Source organism: Cornus florida, unplaced genomic scaffold, assembly GCF_030987335.1.
Source record: "Cornus florida cultivar Cherokee Brave unplaced genomic scaffold, ASM3098733v1 CherokeeBrave_3.0.0_Hap2_Chr09, whole genome shotgun sequence".
Lineage (NCBI taxonomy): Eukaryota > Viridiplantae > Streptophyta > Magnoliopsida > Cornales > Cornaceae > Cornus > Cornus florida.
In genome coordinates, this window is record NW_026775579.1 from 88,978,018 (window position 1) to 89,005,012 (window position 26,995).

The 26,995-nt window shown below is 34.1% G+C and overlaps 2 protein-coding genes across 4 annotated transcripts; both read left to right on the top strand.

Annotated features, from left to right (window-relative positions):
- The first annotated feature begins 2,582 nt into the window (after nucleotides 1–2,582).
- Nucleotides 2,583–9,912, top strand: LOC132274996 (cryptochrome-1). 3 transcript variants are annotated; one of them, XR_009470569.1, is made up of 6 exons: nucleotides 2,583–3,672; nucleotides 5,415–5,636; nucleotides 5,959–6,665; nucleotides 7,892–8,576; nucleotides 8,649–8,747; nucleotides 9,660–9,912. XR_009470569.1 is itself a non-coding variant. In XM_059776376.1 (6 exons), exons 2-6 carry the CDS (start codon nucleotides 3,360–3,362, stop codon nucleotides 9,674–9,676), a joined length of 1,944 nt encoding a protein of 647 aa, XP_059632359.1. In that variant the 5' UTR covers nucleotides 2,584–2,793; nucleotides 3,323–3,359; the 3' UTR covers nucleotides 9,677–9,912. The 3 variants fall into 3 exon arrangements, 2 of the variants coding, with proteins under 2 accessions (XP_059632359.1, XP_059632360.1); XM_059776376.1 differs by lacking the exon at nucleotides 8,649–8,747 and having other exon boundaries at nucleotides 2,584–2,793; nucleotides 3,323–3,672; XM_059776377.1 differs by lacking the exon at nucleotides 8,649–8,747 and having other exon boundaries at nucleotides 2,584–2,776; nucleotides 3,323–3,672.
- A 5,978-nt stretch (nucleotides 9,913–15,890) lies between these two features.
- On the top strand, nucleotides 15,891–18,183 carry LOC132274997 (phosphoenolpyruvate carboxylase kinase 1-like). Its single transcript, XM_059776378.1, has 2 exons — nucleotides 15,891–16,701; nucleotides 17,115–18,183. The coding sequence occupies exons 1-2, from the start codon at nucleotides 15,921–15,923 to the stop codon at nucleotides 17,147–17,149; spliced, it is 816 nt and encodes a 271-aa protein (XP_059632361.1). The 5' UTR covers nucleotides 15,891–15,920; the 3' UTR covers nucleotides 17,150–18,183.
- The last annotated feature ends 8,812 nt before the right edge of the window (nucleotides 18,184–26,995 follow it).

Sequence of the window (26,995 nt, forward strand, 5' to 3'; positions counted from 1 at the left end):
TCCAGATCGTTTTACATACTACTATGTGCAATAATTTAAACCGTCCAAAAATAATGCAATAAAACATGCGACTATACTTGAAGACGATCCCGTTCCGTTCTTTTTCATAATTGGATTGAACGGGGGTTCACACGGAGCTACAACCGTCTCCCACCGCATCATTATCATCATCTAGCTCAAGTGATTGTCTTGCACATAAATGCATGTAGATAAGGTGAAAAATAAGACATTCAAAAGCTTTTTCTCTTAATTTTTTTTTATTAGGGGCTTTATTAAAAATAAAAATTACACTTCTCTCTTGACTTTGTTTGGAACAATCTTTTCGTCTCTTCTCAATCAAAAAAAATAAAAAATCTTTTGTCTCATCTCTTTCCAATATTTAAGAGGTGTCTTTTTATGTGACACCTCTCTTTCTTTGTGTTTATCTTCTTCTTTTTTCTTGTGATTTTAATATTAATCTTTATAATTAATAATGAAATATCTCACCTACCAGTATAGTACCAATACCCAACTTTGTTCTAAATTTGTTGTAATCCAGGGTTTTTCTAACATTTTGATTTTAAATGCATCATTATTCATTAGGACTTTCAGTGTGATTGTGGCTTCAATGGGCAAACAAATCTTGGATTATATATTTCTAATCATCATATTTCTTCTGTAATTGAGCTTCAACTGGTTAGATTTGATACGCTGGCAAGAATAAAGATAATTATTCTTTTTTATGACTCTAATTCCCTAGATGAATGCTACTATTAATCCGTTAGGAGTCGGATTAAACCAATACCCCATACCAATGCTTTCCCTATCACATTTTTCCTTTTTTTTTTCGAAGTACCGTATCGTGAACAAATTATGAGCCATGAAAACCGGAAAGGCAGTCAATGTCTACGCCTTGTCTGGATTCCAAATGTATCATGAAAACCAATCATGTAAATTGCATTACCATAAAAAATAAATAAAAAATAATAATAATAAAAAAGTGACCTGAATTTTTGGAAATTGGTCGCGCAATGATTTGGTCGGTTAGTGGATCCTAGATTCTTTTTTTCTGACCCAACAACCGAGGACCCTTTTCTATCTTTTTCTTTTTGTTTTTTTTTTTTTTTTTTTTTTGGGTTTGGTTAAAGGGTAAGCTACCCTTTTCTATCTTGCTACAACGTGAAGGGGAAAATTTGAATATTCGATAATTTTAAGTGGTGAAGTTTTAAGTTATAATTATAAATTGCGAATGGTTTATATATATAAATTTTAAGCATTTAGTATTTTATAATAAATTATGTCACATTCATTTAAGATGTATTAGGAAAATTGTGTGAGTGAGGGTAGCCATCAAAAAAATTGAACCATAGCGTGTAATTTGTGGGTGTAATTTTGATATGATATTTTATAGGTTATACAAAAAAAAAATAATAAATCAAAGTATATAATACAAAAAAAAAAAAAAAAAATGCATTATTGAATAGTTCCCTGCTTGCCATTCACTTCAAAATTTACGCATTTTAATTACTAATTATTGTTTTAAGTAATATTTAAATTACGTTATTAACACTCTTGATATTATAAAAAAAAAAAAAACAAAACAAAACAAAATTTAAACACTCTTGATAGTATAAATTAAGTCACATAAAACGGGAGCGTGAGAGTAATAGAATTAAGTCAAAAATAGCGAGAATTTAAGTCAAAACACGCGCGGCGCGTGAGAATGAGAGAGTAACACCCATTGAGAAGATTGTGTGACCAGAGTATAAACACATTATATTCAGTAAATTTGACAATTAAATAGTGAAAATTTTAAGGGTTACAAGTGATAATCAGAGAAGAAGAACTTTTTTTTTTTTTTTCAATTTTTTTTTTTATTACTTGTTTTGTATTTTAAGTATTAAGTAACTAGTAAAGTCACAATCATTTAAAATTTTATCTCACTTTAATTAGAGTAAAGTATAATGATACCCCTGGAGGTTTGGCATAAAGACAACCAGATACAAGTTGATTTATTTTTGAATAATGACACATTCTTATCAAAAATTGGATCCAAACAGCCCTTAAAAATTATAAAGAGTCAAAATTGCCCTTTAATATTTTATTAATTTAAATTATAAAATATCAAAACTCTTAAATAATGCTTTTATCTTTATACACTCATCACACTTATAAAAGATTGAAGTGTCCCTCTATAATTGGAAAAAAAAAAAAGAGAGCAAAATAATAATTAAATATAAAATGAGTAAAATGTCTCTCTCTTTTTCTTTTTTTTCTCTTCTTCTTATATAAAAGGACATTATTAAAAGAGGAAATACTCCGAGCATTATTTTTGAAATTTTAAATCTTAAATACTATATGCAAAATTGACAATTAACATAGGGGTGCACAGTGAAATATAGTAAATTGAATGCAGTAACCTCTTATTTTAGTGGGACTGATAATTGAAGATGTGACATCTAATAAAATATTACCAAACTAGGATCTGCCTTAAAATGTTATATAATATGAAAAGAAACATAATTAAAGGAATTCATTATTTAAAAGTAATTATTTGTGGCCCTGCTGGATAACATTATTTAATCTTTTATAAGGAATCATATATAGTAGGGTGCCCTTCATACCACTTGGTCACATGAAATCTGATCTGTTGTTTACGAACTGTTAGTAGAGCAATAAAGTCTAGAACTCTCAACGGTTTCTTAGATTATTTTTTAAGCTCGTCTTTCCAAATGGGTTGCTCCTTCTCGCATCACATGTGTTGATCTTTTGATTTGTCTCTAGGGTTTTGGTCAAGGTCTGTGATGATCTCAGGTGAATTTTGCAATTTGAATGGTGGTTTAGGAGTTTTTTTATTTTTTATTTTTTATTTTTAATGTACTTCTGAGATTTAATTGTTGGGTTTTGGATTCTGAAGACATGGAGGGAAGGTTTTAAGTCGGGGGATTAGATTTGAGTTGGTTTGTTTAGGGTTTGAAGTTTATACAGGTTATTAAAGCACCTTTTAAGAAATTGGCGGAATTGGGTCTTCACTGGTTTCATTAAAATTTTACTGCTATATCGTAGATAATCCCAGCAAAATCTCATATGCTTAATTGGGGAGTTCCAGTTATGGTTTTGGTATATTCTAGGGTAATTTGAGCCTTTTTGTTGATTAAAACATTGGCTCTGGTTTCAGATTCTCTGTTGTTTAATGGGTTGCTTAAATTGGGCAATTTTGATGTTCTTAGCTGTGGATTGATAGAAAATATGTATTTATGTAAAGTTTTTGAGTGCATCGTGAGAAAAGAAAAAAAAATTAGTTGACCTGAAAGATTGAAGCTTTGCTGTGGTGTTATGATAGGAACCTTTGACTGACTGAAGGATCCAATCTGTGAACTATGGATAGCAACTCCAAGACTATTGTTTGGTTTAGGAGGGATCTGAGGATTGAGGATAATCCTGCCCTAGCTGCAGCTGCTAGGGAAGGGTGTGTCCTCCCTCTCTTTATATGGTGCCCTAAAGAAGAAGGACAATTCTATCCGGGTCGGGTTTCAAGGTGGTGGTTGAAGCAGTCTTTAACTCACTTGGATCAGTCCCTGAGATCCCTTGGGGCTGAACTTGTGCTAATCAATGCCCAGAACACCCTTGCTGCTCTTCTGGAGTTCATCGATACCACAGGGGCAACAAAAGTAGTATATAACCATCTTTATGGTATGGTCTGATTTCTTTCTTCAATGCAACCTGTTTCCTTATCACATTCTTTCGTTTCCAATGTTAGTTTTATGAAATATTATTTGATTTTATTGCTGATGTGATATTTCATTTAGCAATCTCTTACATATATATTGTTTAGATCCATTTCAGTGTAATGCTATCAGTCAAATAGTTAATCACAGAACTTCTTATAGTTCATTGCGAATGAAAATTTACAGTCTATTGCTATCATTTCTGGAGTTAACGGAGTTGGTTGTGATACCAATGATATCAATGCTCTCTATTTATCAAAGAAAGTCCACTTGAGTCTCGATAAAGAGAGCCTTTTGTTCTCAATGAACTTTGAGGAAGTAGCAGTTTTTGACATGTAATAATCTCAAAATAGATCTCGTATAATATATGGACCTAGTAATTGTAGTTGTTATGTGACAATCCATGCAAGTTTAGGCAACAGGGTCCTATGTGGGAATTTTCTACTTCTGTTTCTCAGCTTCCCCCTCCAAGAGTGATGGGCAATAGTAGCCCAAATCCAATTATACAGGTATTTTTCCATGTCTAAATTGCACATTTCTTCCGAGTGAAATTTATCTGGTTTTCACTTACCATTCTACACAATGTAGCATTATTTCAGTAATAGAATTGCCTCGCAAACTTAAACGAATTGTGAAGTTTTTAAGTTCTTCTTTGCATATTGTTACTAATATACATAATCATATAACATACTGCCATTTTTTGTTTAAGCATTTTTTAGTTCTTCTTAGCATTATTTCAATTGCCTTCTTGTTCTGTTGCTTAATTTCCCTTATTCATCTGTGCTGTAATTTGCCATTAAGTCCCACACTGTTTTGTGCTATACAGGTTCTCTGAGCATACCAATTTCTATCTTATTGATTGGCTGGTGTTTCACTAGATTGATGGTTTCCTAACCGTTGAATTAATTTCTTTCTATTGATTCCTGAACATCTAGAGCTTCTATATAGGAAGTTCTTGAAGGGTTAAGTATTGACTTTTAACTGCCAAGGAACATTTGCATTGCTTGGTTGTCCATGGGGATGAAATGTTGAAATAGGTTTTAACTGCCAAAAATTTTTATTTGGTTGGCTCTATGTGTGGGGTTGAAAGATTATAGGTTATGGATTACACGGTTACACCAAGAAAAGAAAAGATAAAGGAAGAGAAGAGTATGGGTATCATTATACTAAGAAGCCCTCAATTTGCTCGATAGCTTTTTCTTAAGCAGTACTACTGGTGTACTTTTACAGGGGACAGTGGTCATAAAGGGTTATTCTCTCATTTATTTGCAAAGTTGACATAACCAGACAGCCTGATGCAGAGTCAGCTTGAAGATGTATTGACATTGGATTGTGTCTAAATAAGATGAACCAAAAGGGAGAGAAAATGAATATGACTTGTCGAGATCAAAGCAATTTTCTATTACATATCCTTTAATTTGTGCGGGCTTGATCCTGTATATAAATTTATAGTTTTGTGTTGATCACTTGCTAATATATACATTACTTTTTTCTTAATAGTTGAAAGTTAATGTAAAATATTTCGTATCACAGCAAAGATAATTCTTAAATTATAGAGCCTATTTTAGTTATTTGAGAATCAACTCAACATTGGGCCTAAACAAGGCATCCCATCTTTTACACGGTTAATATAGTAGGGTACTTTTACTACTTATTTCTTTTTTAAAGGTTTGTACTATATTGTTAAGAGCAGTCTTTCCTTTCCAGATCCTGTTTCGCTTGTTCGCGATCACAACATCAAAGAAAAGCTGGCAGAACTTGGCATTGCAGTGCAAAGTTATAATGGAGATTTGTTGTATGAGCCATGGGAAGTATATGATGAGAATGGGCATGCTTTAACAACCTTTGATACATACTGGGACAAATGCTTGAACATGCAAAATGAACCTACGACCCATCTTCCTCCATGGAGGTTGGTGCCAGCTTCAGGTACATCTATGAGTATGCATGTACACTATAATATAGTTATTCACTGTTGATGCAAACAAGCAGTCACTGTTGCCATAGTTGACTTGCACATCAACATTAGAATATTTAACTACTTCCAGCAGCAAAAATTAAAGATGTAGACGTGCTCCTTGTTGGACAATATCTTGGTTGTAGCAGTGTGTGTGTGTATATATATATATATATACGTATGTATACTTCGGTAAATCAATATATTTACAGTTTTGCTCAAAACAAAAAGTACAGATAGAAAAAGAAATGAATTTGAAATATTTAATAATTATTTCCTTTGTGTTAATGGCAGGATTAGCGAAGAAGAATTCAATAGAGGAATTAGGTCTTGAAAATGAATCAGAAAAATCTAGTAATGCTTTATTAGGAAGAGGATGGTGTCCAGGTTGGAGCAATGCTGATAAGGCTCTAACTGAATTTCTCGAACATCATCTGGTTGACTACTCAAAGGATAGGCTAAAGGTTGAAGGGAACTCCACATCGCTCTTGTCTCCATATCTTCATTTTGGGGAATTAAGTGTGAGGAAAGTTTTCCAGTGTGTACGAATGAAGCAGATACTTTGGGCAAAAGAAGGAAATTCGGCGGGGAAAGAGAGTGTGACTTTTTATCTTAGGGCCATTGGGCTTAGAGAATATTCCCGCTATATTTGTTTCAACTTTCCATTTACTCATGAAAGATCATTGCTGAGCAACCTGAAACACTTCCCTTGGCATGCTGATCAGGCCCGTTTTAAGGCTTGGAGACAGGGTCGAACTGGTTACCCATTGGTTGATGCGGGAATGAGAGAGCTTTGGGCAACTGGTTGGATTCACAACAGAATAAGAGTGATTGTTTCGAGTTTCTTTGTAAAGTTTTTACTTCTTCCGTGGCAATGGGGGATGAAATACTTCTGGGACACACTTTTGGATGCTGATTTGGAAAGTGATATTCTTGGTTGGCAATATATCTCAGGGAGCTTACCGGATGGTCATGAGCTTGAGCGGATAGATAGCCCAGAGGTACGTCAGTGAATTAATTTTCTGCAGCTATGTCAGCATTTTAATAATTTTCTTTTGGGTGGGTAAGCAACACATGTACACACACACCACACAGGCCAATATGGGGCTTGAACCACTCAACTCTCCTTTGGTGAGGAGAGCTCGTGCCACCTTGGCCAATAGCCCAGTATCAGTATTTTAATCTTGCCAAGGGCATTTCTTTTGGTAAGTACTAAAGGAATTTTAATTATACTAAATGCATTTTCAAGTTCCATGTCATAATAAATTGATGTGGTACACTGTATTTTAAAATAGAACCCCTCAAAAACATTTTTAAAAAAAATCAGTGTTATGTAGAAGTGACATATCTTTCCTTATATGGACATCTTTTGGGCCCATTTGTTTGTTTGTTTTTTTTTTAAAAAAAATCCTTCTTATTTGGCTATCATTTCAAAAATTCTGAAAATGAAAATGCTGAATTTTTTTTAAGGTGCTGTCATTTTCAGGTCACTAAGTCCGTCTTCAAGAATTTATTTTTCACACAATTTTTTAAAACTATCCGTTGGACAAGTTTTTCATGTCATTTCATCTTTCTTGTTTTCAAGAGTAAAAAAATGAAGACAAAAGTTCACTGGTATTTGATGCCACATGGAAATGGAATCGTTTTATATTGTTACCTATAACAATTAAACACATAAATCCAGCATTAGATCATAATCATTGCATAATAAGGTGTTAGGTGAACCTATGGTAAATTTTGTCTGTTCATCATCTATTACTTGTGTCTGGTATATATGTCCGTTGGGTGTCTAATAGCATTTAAATTCACTTGTACTTGATATTGGGTGATCTGCTATCTGTATTATCTTGGTTATTGTGGAATTAGTCTCCTATGCAAATCAAACATGTATGTTCAAGTAATATGATGGACTGCTTCACTTTCTGTGGGATTTTCATACCCTCTTTTTAGTTACAAGAGCCATTAAGAATGTAAGAGGAATACAAAGTAATTTAACATTCATGAATGACTTTACTGTTGGAAATGGTTGAAGACTTGTGGTGCATGTCATGAAGTACACTCATAGTAAACACTATGTTAGGAAGATGGATTCTGTTGATGTCTGCAAGAGGACCAAATTAATGTTTCTATTTGCTAGAGAATGAGTAATATATTTAGAAGTAATTGACTGATATGGACACCTGCAATTGTATTTTAATATTCTTCATCCCACTTAATTTGGAGTCAGGTTCAAGGATTCAAATTTGATCCAGAGGGCGAATATGTGAGGGTTTGGCTGCCTGAGCTGGCAAGAATGCCTACTGAATGGATCCATCATCCTTGGGATGCACCCTTCACTGTGCTCAAGGCTGCAGGGGTAGAGTTGGGATTAAACTATCCAAAGCCTATAATTGATATAGATTTGGCAAGAGATCATTTAACAGAAGCTATATTCATTATGCGGGAAAAGGAAGTGGCTGCAAAGGCTGATAACTTAAATGAAACAGGTGAAGAAGTTGTCGATAATTCTGAAAGAATTGAAAATTTGCCCATTCCAAAGGTTATTTTAAAGGAAAAGACTCCTTGCCCCACTAGTTCATCTCGTGATCAAAGGGTGCCCTCAATGCAAAATTCCAAGAATGGTCTGCTCAGTAGAAAGAGACCCAAATGCATTGTGGATGAAAGGCCACCACAAGATAACTTGCAAAGTTGCAAAAATGAAGCTGAGACCTTGAGAACAGATGATGACTTGTGCTCTACAGCTGAATCCTCTTCAGCTAAGAAGCAGGTGACTAGAAGCATAAATACATTTTCTGTTCCCCAGTCGTATCCCTCGTCATCAAAAGGCAACACTTCGCAGGAATTTCAATCTTCTGACGTGAATCAGCTGTGGCAAGAAGTGATTGACATGCAACAGAATTCAAGCAAAGATGGTAAGTAACACATTATTGATTCGTTACTTTGCATTTAAGAACCTGAATTGTTGAATGCAATCTAAGATGCAGGTGTCATTGATTGATTTAATGGTAAAAACTCGAGACTTTTAAGCTTTGGAGGGTGAGTTCAGGTCTGGGATCAGCCACTTTGAATCAATAATACCAAAGGTTGGGTCTTAACTCAATTATCCCTCCTAGCATCTGGTGGGACCAGAACTGGGCAACAAACATTTCTTTTGCACTTTAAGCTGCATAGTTTGAAAATATTCAGTTTTTTACTATAGTTTCCGGGCTCATCCCGTGTGCTTGAACAAATTCGGTATGCAAAACATGAGAAGGTGCAGAAAATAATCAATCTAAATATAGAGACCTCAGCTTAGCTATTGTTGCAAGAGTAGAGAAAAGCAGTTCATTTTATGCTACACTTTAAAAAAAAATTCACATTGCCTACCTATTCCAAGTTACTGGGATGATATAATTCTATGATTCACACCGTGTTTTGGATTCTTACCATTTGTAAACTTATGTTAGAGAAAACTGTACTTGGGAAATCCTAAATCGTAGTTTTGGAACAGCCTTACTGAACTGGTTCAGGTTCACTTAGAAAACGCGCTGAATTTTATTTTTAGTGACAAATGTTCTAAAAAGATTGCTTTCGTATATAAAAAAGACAGCATGACAGTCAAAACATCATCTTGCAGCCTGAGATTTTCCATTCCCAACTGTTCCCCCTCAAATCTACTTCTTGTTTGTTCATCAAATGCACAGATGGAATAGACGGAGAAAAAATGCATGGGTTTTATGTTTAAAAGAGAGACACGAGGTCTGTATTTTTGAATGCTGGAGAAAGTGGGTAGAAATGCTGTTGGATGAAGCAACAACCTCTAGGTCAATTCGTTTTAGTAATGTGAGGGCTTGCGTCAATCCATTTAATCCTGTCATTGAAACTTGAAGTCCCTTAAATTCCAAATTCTTTTTGAAAGTCGTAGAATAAAATAGTATCGTGGTGCCACGGATTTTTTTCCTTTCAGTTCTTTTTGGTACGCAGGGCATTCTTTGATTCTGTTTTAATTTGTGCAGGAGCTACGGGAGGTTGATACTCTTGCATTAACGAATTCTGGGGACTGTATTGTTGATAAAGAAAGAGGATCATTTTGCAGTTGTACTTCTGTGCTTTGGTATGTCCATATTAGACTAATTCACTTGTATGTTTTTGCTTGTCAAAAAAATACTCCTCTTTCAGACATATCTGAGGCTAGAGTTTGTTAAACACTGAATCTAACTTTTTTGTGTATGTACATGTTCTATATAGAATTAGTCGGTCATTTGCGAACGTGTCTCTTTGATTTTCAGAAAATAATGGTAGATTTACCCTCAATGGCGGTATGCACGAATCATTATTTGTGGTTGTAACCTATATGTTAAACGCGACATGCAACAAAAAACTTAAAACGAATCCTAGAAAGAAAAAATTGATGAAATGCATTGTTGTCTCCTCCCTGGTCCGGATGGTGTACCAGTCAATTTTGCAGAGTTTAATTGTGCAATGGAAGGTGAACTTCGATGTAAAATACCATATTGCTCTTGAAGTTAATTTTTGATGAATTTTTTTTTCTGAAAATTTATCCGAATCATTTGGATACAACTGATTATTCTGAATAATGACCAAAGACTGGTGTATGTGTTTCTTGCCTAGGTAAAAAGAAGAAATTAAAGAGCAATTTTTTATTTTTTTTAAACTCCCTTAATTTTCGGATTTAGTGGAGATTTTGATGGGTCAAAGGAAAATCGTATTGTCATAATGTGAAAGCCTTTGGACTAAATTATGCTGAAAATGTATGAGTTCGCATAAGCATTGTTAAATTGCTGAGATTTCTTGGGTCAAATTCAAGTTCTCTTCCCTTTCTAACTCGGAGCTTGGTCGTGAATCATGCATGCATGACCAACAATATCAGAACCAATCTGCATGTGTCCGTGTGTCCTTATATTTATTATATATATATATATATACACACACACACACACACACATATGCGCGCGCATATAAGCACGCACATATACGGAGTATTATATATATTGACATGGGCTCACTCCATAAAGCACTAATAAGAATATGTTAATATATAATATATGTATATTCAGATTTCTTGTTTGTCATATAATACTTAACCACTGCAATGCCTATTGCCTAGCGTATTAATTTAGCTGAAAAAAATCCAAATATCATGAATTATTTTAATGAAGCTTGACTCTTTTCAATAGTTATATTATCTATGTCTTATATAGATGGACCAAACGTCATTATTTTCCCCCTTTTTTATTATTTAATTTTAACACTTAAATCATTATTTTATGCATGATCTTGTTTGCATTCCATTGCTAATTACTAGAGACAAAGCCTATCGATGTTACCATAGGTATTTTAAATACAAAATATCTTTGCACATTACATGCAGTGAGCTTAGTATATTGATAATGGGTGTAATGATAATCTGTTAGCTGTAATTTGTACACTAATTAATTTTGTACACATTATAAAATAACATACAAATCGATGATTCACCATCACAAAATATATGCAAACAATCAGACGAACTTCACCAACAAGTAACAACTGTAATAAATTATTAGTCATGCATATAGATATATAGGGGTGGTAATTGTCATAGTGTCTATCATTATGCGCTATGCCGACCAGCAAAAGTCCAAGGCAAACATAGTAATTCAAGTTTGTTTCTAAAATTGGTTAACTTATGTGTGTTTGTGTGTTTGTTTTTTTGGTAACGAAGAATCAATCCATTCGTTAGGCTGTCATTTTGAACCTAGAATGATTTACAAATACTTAGATATGTATAATGATTTAGGTTCTGTTTGTTTTATCATATATAATATTCTTTTCATTTTACAGTGTTTGGAAGACTCTAAGATTAGGAAATTATTTTTTAGATAAATCATTTTATTCCCAAATGACTAAAAACAATTTATCAAAAAAGTTTTCTAAATCATTTTTGACAGATTACCTTGGGGTCATTTAACTATTCGTATTCTTATTAAACTCCTATATCCTTTTAACAACTAAACTTTTTTAGTCTTCCCAATCTAAAAATCCAATCTTCGGTCTTCTCTCTCTATATGTATGCATAGAGTGAGATGAGAGAGAAAGATGGATACAAATTTGGGTTGGTCGATGAACAAATTTGGATCGTGTTTTGGTATGGAGAGAGAAAGTAACGAGAAGGAGGAGGACGGATGATTTAGCGTAAAGAGAGAGAGAGATAGAGATTAACGAGAGGAGAGGGATGATTTAGGGAGTACTATTTCTTGTAGACGGTTGGTAAGGAACCCTGAAAAAAGAGACAGTTAATTATGCACAAAAGCTAATTTAGAAAATATTTTACGGACTGTTGCCAAATACCGAAAAATAAAAAATGAAAAGAACATTTTATATAAAATTATTTTATTTAAAAAATATATATTTTACATCCAAACAAACAAAATATTCGAAAATCCTTATGTTCAAACTCCTCTGAATATATGTATTCATTTAAACAAATTAGATTAGAAAAAACCTTATCTTGAGACTCATATTAAAATGAGCAACAGTTTCTTTATAGGATCTCCAAATGTATCCTTTTCCATGATTCTGTCGATTTAGTCTCTGAAAATCATGATGATAGCAGCATATTCCAAAATTTAAAGGTTAAACCAATTTTTAGATTTTCAAATTTTTACCCAATGGATCAGCCACTAGGTGTGGACCATAAAACAATTTGATGAAGACATGTTCTTAAACAATTTAAGATTGAAAAACATTTTTGTGTGATTGTCCTTGCTTTGTACTTATCATTGTCCCATTCATAAAAGCTTAAGGATTTGGCTGGACCCTTGCCTTAATTGAAATGGGTCCTCAAAATCTTAACAATCTTAATGTGAAAGACAACACTTGTGTTTCCATATCTTAAAAGATCTCCCACTTCAAATTTTGTTATCAGCTTCAATGAAAGAGGCCTTGTATCCGATTAGGTCGACAAACATTGTCCTCTTAGCTGACACGGTCCTCTATGTTTCTTCTTCTTGTTTTTTTATATTTATTTATTTATTTTTATTTGGTCAAATTTCAACTCACCAATCTATATAGTCAAATTTCATAGTGTAACATAAATATAAAATCTTGATGAATCATTTCTTAATCTTCCATCAACTCATAATTTGGTAAATGGTTTTCAACAAAATGGATTTCATATAAGTTGTTGAGAGATAGAAGAATGAGTTTAGACTTGATGTATATGGTGATGATGACACGTGAATTGTACCAATCTGATACTAGTTTCGTCTCATATTAATTGTTCATTTTAAAATTTTTGACTCACAACATAATATTTATGAGTTAAAATTACCGAAGTAAACATCTAATATAGAATATAAGTAGTATATAAATATATAAAATGAATATGATTAAAAATAATCTTAAATAATTCAAAAATAAAAAATGAAAGTGAATCAAAATTTTCAGAATGAATAACTAATACACGAGGGAGGTAGTATCTTTATCTATTATATTTTTATTTTAATAATTTAGTCAATAAAAATTGCGTGAAAAAAAAAAAAGAAAAAAACTTTGCAAAAGAAGAGCCATATTTTTTAGGTCATGGAAGTGACATCCACACAAATCTTGTTTACACAAACTCGAATTCTGTGTTTTTTTTGGTATTTGTGTGTGGTGGGGTATCTTAGAGAATTATGGAAGCCCCAGAACAGTATTTTTTCTTGCACATATTGTAGCTTCTTTATTTGATCATGCATATAGGAGGCAAGATGAACCAAACAACCAAGAACGTGTTGAGGTTTTAGTAATTGTATTTTTTTTTAGTTATTATAAATTTTTTTTTTTTTTTTTTTTTTTTTTTGGGGTTCAATCTGTCCAACTCAATTTCTATGAAATTGTCATAGTGGGCAACAAAAATGGAATATGGATGGATATGAAAAGTCCAAGGCTATGTTTAGCAGACATGAAATTGGCGCTTTGAATTAGAATTGAACAAAAATAATTATGAAAATTGAACTAAAATTTTGTCCAATTCCACCGATTTCAATTCCAAAACTCTAATTTCATATCGCCAAACACGATCTAAATAAAATTTATCTAAAGTTTATGGTGAAAATATATTGAGTCTAGGAGACAGAACTTTATTTTATTCTTCTTAACGTTGAAATGTAAAGAAATTACATTTGTTCTTAAGATTATTTATTCACCTTCATAGCTTTACGTTTTAAGTAAAAAATAACCTCCTCACTACGTTTAGTAAGAGAAATGTTTGTTTGTGAAACATATGTGTGAAGTTTTTTCTCCTAAAGATGTCATTTCACCATTTTTCAATTTTTAAATCTTTTTCGAAATAATTAATTACTTGTTACAAACAAAATCATTTACTATTCAGCCCCTATGACCGAGACTCAAGGTAAAGTAACTTGCAGAGCAATGCTATAAAATTAAAGAGTTTAGATCAATTGACTTCAAAATAACCAATACATATTTTGATGTGGGATTCAGATGATACAATTTGTTAATTAATTATTATTATTATTTTATAGTTATTATAATTTTTTAATATAATTTTTTTTTTTTTTTTTTTTTTTGGGGGGTTAAATCTGTCCAACTCAATTTCTATGAAATTGTCATAGAGAGCAACAAAAATGGAATATGGATGGATATGAAAAATCCAAGGCTATATTTGGCAGACATGAAATTGGCGCTTTGAATTAGAATTGGAGAAAAACAAATTATGAAAATTGAACTAAATTTTTGTCCAATTCCACCAATTTCAATTTTAAATCTTCAATTTCATACCATCAAACACAACCTAAGTAAAAATTATCTAGAGTTTATGGTGTTGGTGAAAATATATAGAGTCTAGGAGATAGAATTTTATTTTATTCTTCTCAAAGTTGAAATGTAAAGAAATTACATTTATTGAAAATTTTCCTAGCCTTTTTTTTTTTTTTTTTTAGAATACGTGTCTCGGTCCCACAACACACGTACTATTTAAGTTAGGATTGTGGTTTGAAAGAAAGACTTCAAGAACTTACCTCTCGAATCCCTGCCAATACCCTTATGTCCTCGGAGATTCCTCTCTATACGATTTAAGTCATCTTAAATGTAAAACTTTAATTTAGTATTAAATACTTATTTAGAATAATAGACTGTATTTGTTCTTAAGATTATTTATTCAACTTCATAGTTTTACGATTTAAGTAAAACATATGTGTGAAGTTTTTTCTGCTAAAGATGTCATTTCACCATTTTTCAGTTTCTAAATCTTTTACTAAACAATTAATTACTTGTTACAACCAAAATCATTTACTCAAGGTAAAGTAAGTTACTAGTAGAGCAATGCTATAAAATTAAAGAGTATAGATCAATTGAGTTCAAAATAACCAATAAATATTTCGATGTGGGATTCAGATGATACCATTTGTTAATTTATTTATTTATTTCTTAAATTCACATTGCTTAATTGGTTGAGTATTTTCATTTTATAAAAAATTACTAAAGTGAAAAAAAAACATTATAATTTAATTATAAACTGGTAACAATAGATTAAATCCACCTCATAAAGCCATCTTAATGGTCATGTTACACTATTAAATGGTCCTGGACCAGCGTGAGAATTAGTTAAATTTAAACTCTTCTATTAGTAAAACAACTCCACAATAATAAATTAATATATTACAAAAAATATCTCAACATTAAATTTTATAAAATTACTCCACCAAATATCAAGATTTCACCATCTAATAATTTCTCCTTACCTGACCCACAAAACACTTTTCTCACCCAAATTAACCTTATGCCCTGATCACACATCCATTTGCGGCTTTGTCCCACCCATCAAGAGAAATCAACAATTAAATTTGTGGCTTTACCAACTTAAAAGGGTTAAAAATTTGTGGGCCATGCGCTGCCTATCAGGTGGGAGTCCATCATCAATCAAATGGGCCATATGTAGGGGAAAGAAACTCACCAAACTACTAAACCCAAAACAGACCCCACTCGGGCTCACATTTTTACGATGCAACAGATTCCTAATCAATCTAAAATCCGAGCTAAACTTGTACGGAAACCTGAAAACAACAATATTATTAATTTAAGTTAATCGGGGGACTGTTTCCAGTCCAACGGCTGTAGCCGCACACTCGTATGAGAACAATCCACAGCCGTTCGATTCATGATCGAATATTCCCTTAAAACATTCCGAAACTAATTCACGCTATATTTGCTCCACACTTGTTTTATTTGTAGAGAGAGAAAAAGAGTGTTAGAGAGAGAAACATAAGAGAGTAATGAGCGAGGCTTTGAGAAGAGAGTACCATTTGTGTGAAGAGATCGGACGGGGACGATTCGGCGTCGTTTCACGGTGCTACTCCCCTGAGTCCGGCGAGTCCTTTGCCGTCAAGTCCATCGACAAGCGTCTGATCGCCGATGACTCCATCGACCGGCAATGCCTCTGCAACGAAGTCAAGGTCATGAACCTGTTGTCCACAAACCCTAACATCGTCCAAATCTTCAACGTCTACGAGGACGATAATCATCTCCACATCGTCCTCGAGCTCTGCAACTCCTCCGATCTCTTCCAAAGAGTGAGGGACCGAGTTTTCTCCGAGTCGGAGGCGGTCGCCGTGATGGTGCCGTTGATGGAGGCGATCGCCCACTGCCACCGCTGCGGCGTGGCGCATCGGGACATCAAGCCGGATAACGTGCTGTTCGACGAGTGGAATCGGCTGAAACTCGCCGATTTCGGCTCGGCGGAGTGTTTTAGGGAGGGCGAGTTGATGAGTGGAGTCGTCGGAACGCCGTACTACGTGGCGCCGGAGGTGTTGGCGGGGAGCGAATACAACGAGAAGGTGGATGTGTGGAGTGCGGGAGTGATTCTGTACATAATGTTGGCCGGAATTCCTCCTTTTTACGGCGATTCGGCTACGGAGATCTTTGAGGCGGTGGTTCGCGCGAATTTACGGTTTCCGGCTAGCTTATTCCACTCGGTGTCGCCGGCGGCCAAGGATCTCTTGAGGAGGATGCTTTGTAAGGATGTTTCCAGAAGATTCACCGCCGAACAAGTTATGAGTGAGTATATATATATATATATATATGCGTGTCTGTCTTTATATATTTATTTGCATGTGTGTATTTACATTGATTTGTTCAATCTTTTACTAATTGTTTAAATTTCTTTGAGTTCTATTTGAATCCTCCGTTTGGATGCTGAGAAAATAGTAGAGAAGAGGGAAGACAGATTTAGGTTTGTATGTCATCTGTTGAGATACTAATTCCATTTTTTAAAACAAATTTTACGCAACTAAGGAAGAAACTACACTCTGTTTAGTTGTAGTGATTAACGAGAACTTCACTAATTTCAAACTACATTGCTACTTTTTGGGGGTGTTTTATTTAATTTAATTTAATTTTAGAGTTTGTAGCAAAAGTGAGCTTTGTAAAATTTCTGATTTGTTATAGTATTTGTGTTGGTTGTATTGCAGGACATCCCTGGATGCAAAGGGGTGGAGAGACATAGATAGAGAGATATAAGTGGGGGTGTTCTAGTTCTATGTAGAAAAGTATATACTGTATATAGGTACTCAATGTGGATAAACCTACTTACCAACTACTATTAGTTTTAAGATTAGAGTCTTGGAAGACTGCAAGAACAATTAGTGAGGAATATGGACGGCCTTTTGAGAATGTTTTGTGTGTTTGGATATCAAGAAACTCTTTGTAATGCGGATATGTAAGGAAAGTTTTTTTTTTTTTCCCCTAAAAGTTGGGCTCATTATCCTATCTAATGATATCTATGATTCTGTTGTTAATGTTATATCCATATTATCCATGTAACTTCCAATCTTATCGTGGATTTAATTGGATTATGTATTCACTTTTATTATATTACTAATTTTTGAGAATTAAGAATAAATAAGCATAGATGGAGTGTGTTTGGATTCAAAATCATGGTGATTATGTTTAGAGTAGTTATTAGGTCCTTGGGAGGAGCAATATTTTTCTTATGTTTATGATTGTTTTTTATTTTTTATTTCGAAGTGAAAATTAAATACTCAAATACGAATCAAAGCAAATGTTAGGAAATAAGCGCGAAGGTCGTGGGAGAAAACGAGATTGACATTTGTTTTGAAAGGGATGGAAAAAGTTAGTGGGAGAGGAAGAGGAAAAGGAAAAGGAAAAGGATATGAATTTTGGACTTGTTTGTCGTTTGCAGCTGAAGAATGCTCCTGTACCGTTGGATGTCACTTCCTTTCAATATTGCGGAATGATCCAACGGTTGGAAAATGAGGAGAGGACAATTCCGTATTGGAGAGTACTGACACAGGTAAGATGGAGAGACACGCGGAGCAGACGATTTCCCGTACACTTCTCCGTAGTTATAACTTTACGGAAGGGAGCTATAAGTGTGTGACAGCTGGAAGTTTTTATTTTTTATTTTTTTGGTGTGATAACCGTATGAATATAAAGGTACGTTTGGATATAGATTTGGAGAGATATTGACTGGGGAGAGAAAAAAAATAAATGACAGTGAGAGTGTTGGTTAAAATGAAATAAAAAAAAGATAAATGGAGAAGGGAGGGAGAGTCTTTGTTTTTTATATCTTAAAAAATAGAAGATAAAAAGAAAAATGATAATATTTAGTAGTATTTTTATTATTCTGAAACTATCCTCAATAATTTAAAGAAGGAAATTATATTTCATTTATATCTCATCTATTTAAAAAGATATGATAATAATTTGATTGATATTATATATATATATATATTCTATTGCTATTATTATTTTTTTCCTTTTCTATCATAACTTTGTAAATGATAAAATATATATATATATATATATATATATATATATAAGAATAATATTGTATTACTATTTATTTTATATAAATAATTTTATGAAATATATTATTTATTAAACGAAGTTTAGGCAATTATTTTGTGTATCATTATTCTTTTTTATTCTGTTATTTTTTAATAAATTATATATATATATTTTGATAGGTTATGGACAAATGACAATGTAACATTATCAAATTTTATATACTCAGTGCATGAAAATAAGGCACTTTAATACCTTCTCAAAAGACCTCTCATATTTTGAGATTGTCAAAAGTATTGCCAAATATAGCAGCTTTCAAATGGTATCTCAAACTTAAAATATAGCAAGTGGATGAAAATAAGAAAGTTTAATGAGTTTTCTCAAAAAACTTCTCATATTTTAATATTGTCAAAAATTGCTAAAATGAAAATTACGTACTCCAATGCGCTCTCAAAATATGAAATAGTTGTTATGTCAAAAATAAGCAGAATTATAAAAAATAACATTTAACATTATAATTTATCTTAAAATATAAATTTGACACGAAAATATAACATACGCTCTAAGTGAGTCTAATTTAATTTAATTTAATTTATACCATTGTTTTTTTATATTATGTTATTTTATAAGATAAATGAATGATAACCACATTCATGTTTCTTTCCCTACCTCACACGGGTATAAATTAAATGGAAGGCTCACTATCAAGTGACATGTCATTTCCGGCAGCTAAGAGTGGGGGGTGGGTTAGGGTCAGTATCACATTAAATTTTGAAAGTCCTATTTGTACCATCAACCTCTCTCTCCCTCTCGCTACCTGACACAAAATATTTGGTCCTCCACCAACTGCCTAGTTTTCTACACGTATCGTATTGGACTCAGTAAAAACACACAGTCTGCGTGCATAATTGTCACTACCTTGGAAATAGGGTAAAGTGCCTTAAACTCCTCTGAATTATTGATCATTTGTAAGAAACCCCCCGAATTACAAAAAAATCTCTCTGAACTATAATTTTGTTACAATTTACTTTCTTGAACTATTGGTCATTTGCAAGAAACCCCCCTAAACTATAAAAAATCTCATTGAACTATGATTTTGTTGCAATTTACCCCCCTGAACTATGATTTTGTTGCAATTTACCCCCATGACATCAGCTTCCGGCCCCGAAAATTTTGAAAGACCAGTTTACCCTTATAAAACACTGCGTCGTTTTAACTTATACACTTCTTACATTTTTTTTCTGCCAAAAGATAATTTTCACCCAACACAACCCAAAACAGAGAGCTAGAGAGAGAGAGAGAAAAGACCAAAGAAATCCGAGGTCGACGGAATGGCTCTATCTCGGATGATGGCGGCTTGTGCGCGAAGGACTCGGCTGTGATGAGAGCTCGGTTGACTCGGTTGTGAACTGTGGAGGCGGCGGTGAGCTCAAGGGGACTCGGCAATGAACTGTGGACGGCTGTGTGCTCGAAACACGGACGGCGGTGTGCTCGGTTATGGAGATGGCGGAATGGGCCAGCGAGCTTGGAATGGACGATGGAATGGACCGGCGAGCAAGGTAAGCTGAACGGCGGGCAAGGCGGTGACGGCGATGGGCTGACGCAACGGTGCAGAGAAGTGCGTATATATGGCCGACGGATCTGGCGAGTGGTGCAATGGCTATGATGGAGCTATGACAGGAGAACCACCGATCCCAGCAACAAATTCCTCGGCTTCATCGTCCCTTTCAGTCAATCAATTCGCGCGGATGGGATAAACTACAAAAAAATATATAGTTCAAGGGGGTTTCTTGCACATACCCCAATAGTTTAGGGGTTTTTTTTGTAACTTTTATAGTTCAGGGGGGTTTCTTGCACATACCTTAATAGTTCATGGGGGTTTTTTGCAACTTTTATAATTCAGAGGGGTTTCTTGCACATACCCCAGTAGTTCAGGGGGGTTTAATGTACTTTACCCTTGGAAATATTACAATTCCTTTTTCCTTTCTAGGGTCAAAAAGATTGCCATTCATCAAGGATTGAATCCAATTCTCCTTCTTGGTGGATAATTCATTTAAGTTAGTGTAACACAACATATATCCAAACTGTTGAAAAGGAAAGATTTGGTAGTAATAGTAGAGAATATTTTTTGTAAATAGAATATTGGTCAAATGCTATAAAATAAGAAATTATTAATTAGGCCAAGTAAGTATGTACGTGTATTCTCTCCTATAAAGAGAACCTGTGTAAACTCGTGAGTTGTGTGCTAATACAGAGAAAAATGTTTTTCTATTTTTCTTTTCTTTATAGTTTATATGGTATCAGAGCCACCCTAAGGAAAAAAAAAAAAAAAAAAAAAACCATAATTTTCTTTTCTGCACAATTTCTTCACTGATCAGCCATGTCTGACGGTTCCTCCATGTCATCCTCGCCTATCACAACCCAGTCAACAAATTCGACAACCCAAGCCCCCAGTACCGATTCTCACTTGGTTCAGATCACCAATATTCGCCTTAAAGGTGACAATTATTTACGGTGGTCCCAGTCCGTTCTGATGTACATCAGAGGGCGGGGAAAGATCGGGTACCTGACGGGAGACAAGAAGGCACCAGCATTGGAGGACCCAACGTACGTGACCTGGGATGCAGAAAATTCAATGGTGATGACTTGGCTTGTGAACTCCATGGACGAGGATATTAGCTCCAACTATATGTGCTACTCCACGGCTAAGGAGCTCTGGGACAACGTGAATCAGATGTACTCTGATTTGGGAAATCAGTCTTAGATTTACGAATTGACTTTAAAACGTAGTGAGATTCGGCAGGGAGAAGACTCGATCACCAAGTATTTCAATTCATTAAAGCGCATTTGACAGGGCATGGATCTATTCAATGATTATGAATGGAAATCCACTGAAAATGCCAATCACTACAAACGGACTGTGGAGGCTCATCGTATTTACAAATTTTTTGCTGGGCTCGACGTGGAATTTGATGAAGTACGAGGACGGATCATTGGCAGGACTCCACTTCTTCCAATTGGTGAAGTGTTTACTGAGGTTCGAAGAGAAGAGAGCCGTAGACATGTAATGTTGGGGAAGAAGACTACCAGCGGACCTGTTGAAAGTTCTGCCCTTATTATTGCCGAGACTGCTGCTAATAAAGTAGTCAATTTTCAGCGAAAACCTGAAGAAAAGTCACGGGTTTGGTGCGACTTCTGCAACAAACCACGCCATACTCGAGAGAACTGCTGGAAAATCCACGAAAAACCAGCGATTTGGAAGAGTAACAAGCCTGGTGACGGAAATAGGCGTACGGTTCCTACTGCCAATAAAACTAAGTCAAGTCCTTTAAGCAAGGAGCAGATGGATCACTTTCTGAAGCTGCTGAAATTTAATTCCTCATCTGGTATTCCTAATGTTTCTCTTGCACAAACAGGTAGTGCACTTAATGCCCTTTCTTGTTGTTTAAATTATACTCCATGGATCATCGATTCTGGAGCCTCTGATCATATGACCAGCCTTTCCAATCTTTTTAGCACTTACTCACCATGTTCTGGTCTTGAAAAAGTTAGAATTGCAGATGGTAGTTTCTCACCTATTGCAGGAAAAGGTTTGATAAAATTATCCGAGGATATAAATCTTAAAAATGTTCTCCATGTCCCTAAACTAGCCTGTAACCTTTTGTCTGTGAGTAAACTAACCAAAAAAACTAATTATCGTGTAATTTTCTGTGATTCTTACTGTGAATTTCAGGACCGGAGCTCGGGGAAGAAGATTGGCAGTGCTAAGATAATAAATGGACTTTACTACTTTGATGGGGACTTCTCCAGTAATAAAAAGGCTCAGGGCCTTAGTAGTGTTAGTTCTAACTCTGTTTATGAACAAATAATGTTTTGGCATTTAAGACTAGGACATCCTAACTTTCCATATCTTAAACATTTGTTTCCTACTTTATTTAAAGGTTTAGATTATTCATCATTCTATTGTGAAAGTTGTTGCTTATCTAAGAGTCATTGTACTACTTATTTGCCAAAACCTTATACTTCTTTAAAACCATTTTATTTAATACATAGTGATATTTGAGGACCTTCAAGAGTCACTACTGTCTCTAGGAAAAAATGGTTTGTTACTTTTATAGATGATCATACCCGTTTATGTTGGGTTTATTTGATAAATAAAAAGTCTGAGGTTAGAAAATTTTTTAAGGATTTTTACACAATGCTTGAAACTCAGTTTCAAGCAAAAATTAGCATTTTTCACACCGATAATGGAACCGAGTATTTTAATGAAATTTTGGGGAGTTTTTTTTGAAAGAAAAGGGTATTCATCATCGGTCTACATGTGTGGATACCCCTCAACAAAATGAAATTGCTGAAAGAAAAAATAAACATTTACTTGAAGTGGCTCGTACTATAATGTTTTCAATGAATATTGCAATATATCTTTGGGGGGAAACTGTTTTAACAACTTCGTATTTGATTAATAGAATGCCTTCACGTGTTTTAAAATATAGCACGCCATTAGAATGTTTCAAAAGAACTTTTCCATTATCAAGGATATACTCGGATTTACCTCTAAAGGTTTTTGGCTGCATAACTTTTGTTTATATACCCAATAATACTCAGTCCAAACTTGATCCTCGAGCTGAAAAATGTGTTTTCATAGGGTATGCTTCTAATCAAAAGGGATATAAGTGCTATAATCCCCAAACAAGAAAATTTTATGTAAGTATGGATGTCTCTTTCTTTGAAAATAAATCTTACTTTCCCAAAAATTCTCTTCAGGGGGAGAATGAGGTGATGGAAGAAATTTTTTGGGATTTATCTCCTACTCCTTTACCAAATGTGATTTTAACTCCTTCACATCATCTTACTGTGTGATACCTCTCGGATCCGAGACACGGGTTGATCAAGCCAGGCCTAAACCCGAGGGATATCAAACAATTAAAGTATTTTAAATCGAACACGGAATACAAAGTGAAATACGAAATAATATAATAAGCTGAAAGAAACTAAAAGACAATCCTTGTATCATAATTAATCAAATCCGATAATTCAAAACTCCATGAGTTTACAACTCGGGAATCCATCCATTGGACCCCTTATTAAAAATTCTCAAACCAAACTGAAATAATAGAAATAAAATCCAAAGCTAACATAGAGAAGATTCCTACATAATCAGAGGAATGAATATCTATATCTGTTCTGCACATCCAAGCTCTAACCCTGGAACTGACGAACACAAGAAAAATAAAGGAGTGGGTCAGGCCGACATGCAAGTCCTGATCTACTACAATCCAAACAGTAATCCGATACGCAGATACATCCTAGGAGGACTCAACAATATCTAAAGTAGTCCATATATGTATATAGTACATATTATAGGACGCTCGCTAGTCCAGTAGGTCTATCTCAGTTTGAATAGAAGGCAACATGCTAATACGCACCCTAAGGTGGGCATGAGTACCTAGACCTACCAGGGAACAACACCTATGTCCAGTTATCCATCCTAGGCGATATACGCGCTCTAACCATGGTCATGAGACTCAAGCTCATACCACGGCACCATATAATATATATATAAAGTCCGTACTCCTCCTAATACAAAATACCATCCATCTGTGTAGTGGTATGATATATGTAAAACAAATCCATCCTGAAACCATAGTAGGTCACTCAATTCACAATTGATATGACATATATAGGTGAAAGACTTAACCTTTATGATTAATCCATACCTTAATCCAAATTAGGTAGAACTTAGTATTTTAACTAGTCCATACCTAGTATGTCACCGTCCCATACCGGTACATACAATCCAATCCATCCAACATAATTATTAAGATAATTACTGTTATTTATCAACCATTATCCAGAATATGCATAAATACAATTTAATACATATCACATGACTTTAGGAAAATCATTACAGAACCTAAACATCACATTCCATCCATTAAAATTATTAATATGAGTCATAGCATTCAAGTCCTCCATAAAATCCATAAATTGATAGAATGTACAAAATATACTTATCAATTTATTTCATATCAAGAATAGATGATTTCAAGTATTTACTATTCTTATACTTCAGTTTAAATACAACTAAACAGTAATAAATTATATATGCCAAAAAAATTCAAAGTTCCAGTACATGGTTTAAATGTTCAAAACAGTTAGCAACTCCTGATATTTCTTAAATTTAATTTGCTCCAATCCTTCACCCAATCATGGATTAATATTTTTCATAGTATAACAGGTTTATTCCAGACCCAACAATAATTTAAAACAACTTAAACAAAGTTCCAATACCCTATATAGACCAAACAATGCACAGAAACCAAACTGAGTGCGTTCGTTGAGAGCAGGCTCATTCAAAATAAAGAGCCTGCTCAATTGTCCTAGGTGCCGGCTCCTAGCATGCTAGAGCCAGCTCCACATTCCTTTGGAGCCGGCTCTAAGGTAGAAAGAGCCGGCTCCTCCTCTTCTTGGAGCCTGCTCTTCTCCCCTTAGTTGCCGTCGTCCGTTCTACTGCATCTTCTTCGACTCCGGTGTTTTCCAGACCTCTGTAAGGTTCTTAATGGTTGTTCTAGGTTCAATCTTAGTTCTAGGGTAATCTTAACCCATTGTTAACCAATCCTAACTTGTATAGAACACAACCCTTTTTGAAGCAAACAATTACAGAATTCTCAGTTCTAAACTAATTCAATTTAAAACAGATTTCTTCAGTGACATTTGAATACTGTTTTTACTACTTGATTCAGAGTTTAATCTCAGCCCCAGATTAGTTACTAATCATCAGTACACAATCATGATCTCCATTTAATCAAAGTTTAACATAAACACCGAGAAGAAACAAATAACAGAAACATCAAGGATTAGGCAAACCAGATTATCAACGAGACTAAAGAAAAATCATATATGCATAAAAGACTTGTTATTACTTTTATTTAAGTTCATTTTAATCTTTATTTAAATCCCTGGAGTCCAACTAGACATGCACAGAACACGAATTAACAGGGAAAGAGAAGAACAGAGACTTGCCTTTGAGTTTCAGATTACAAACTTTAAATTGTCGTCTCTGAATTGCTCGTCAACCCTTCGACCACTGTTCTACCCCTCCGGCACTCTTGGTTCAACTCAGAAGCACCCCGTCCAACCTTCCTTGAACCTTTCTGTGGTATACTCAAACTCCCTCTCTGTTTCTCTGCCCTCACCCCTCTCTGTTTCCCTTTGTAACGTGAAAAAGAGTTTATGTGTTTTGTCTTCTAAAACCCTAAACCCACATAAAGAATATATTTATAGGCTCAATACTCCAATCCTAATCCTTGTATAATTAGAGCCCTAATGAAACCCTTAGTCGGCCCAAGAAAACCTAAGTTTTAACCTATATCGGCTAAACATACATAAATCCTTTAACTTAATTAAACTACAATTTAATTTAAAATAAGTAAAAAAATACAAGTAATTAAACTAAAACACTTTAACTTAATTAAACTACCATTTTAATTTAAAACAAGTAAAATCCAAGTAATTAACTAAAACACAATTAAATAATAATTCAATTTAAAACGAATATTACAATTAAATCAATTAATTCAAGTAATTCAAATAATCAAGCAAATAATCAATTAATCAAAACAAGCAAATAAAAGCAAATAATTAATTAATCAAAACAAGCAAATAAATGTTTAAAAAATGCACATAAATAATTAAAACAAATTCCAGAACTGTCCTTTAAAATTAGGGGTATTACATACTGTTATTCCCAAAATTCAAAGTCAGGAATAATATGATAAAACCAATGAAAACAATGAAGAGAATCCTAGTCATATAGTGCCAAACATTATTGTATCTGAAACAAGGGAAGAATCACTACAACCGGGCACAAAAGTTTCCAATACTGAGCCTCTAGTTTATACTCGGAGAATACTTCATCAAAAGAGTCAAAGTCAGCCTATTCCTCTTGGAATTGATCAATCTCAATCTCCGGGAACTGGACTTCCAGATATCATAGGTAATTCTGATCCTAACTCATCTTCAGTTCCTATTGCTTCTCCTACTCAAGAACCATCAGACCTTGATATTCCTATAGCTGTTAGGAAAGGTATGCAAATCAAATATCCAAATCCAAAATATCCCATTGCCAAATACCTTTCTTATGAAAAACTCTCTCATACTCATAGGGCTTTTGCCTCAAAAATCTCACACTTGTTTGTCCCGAGAAATATTTAGGAAACTCTTGATGATCTGAATTGGAAGTTAGCAGTGATGGAAGAGATGAATGCTCTTAGAAGAAGTGGTACTTGGGAGATAGTTGATTTACCTAAGGAGAAAAGAACAGTAGGCTGCAAGTGAGTCTTTACGGTGAAATGTAAAGCTGATGGTAGCATAGAGAGGTACAAGGCAAGACTAGTAACAAAAGGGTTCATCCAGACCTATGGAATTGATTATCAAGAAACTTTTGCTCTTGTAACCAAGATAAACTCAATCAGAATTTTGTTATCTTTGGCTGTGAATTTTAGCTGGCCATTACACCAGTTAGATGTAAAAAATGCCTTTTTAA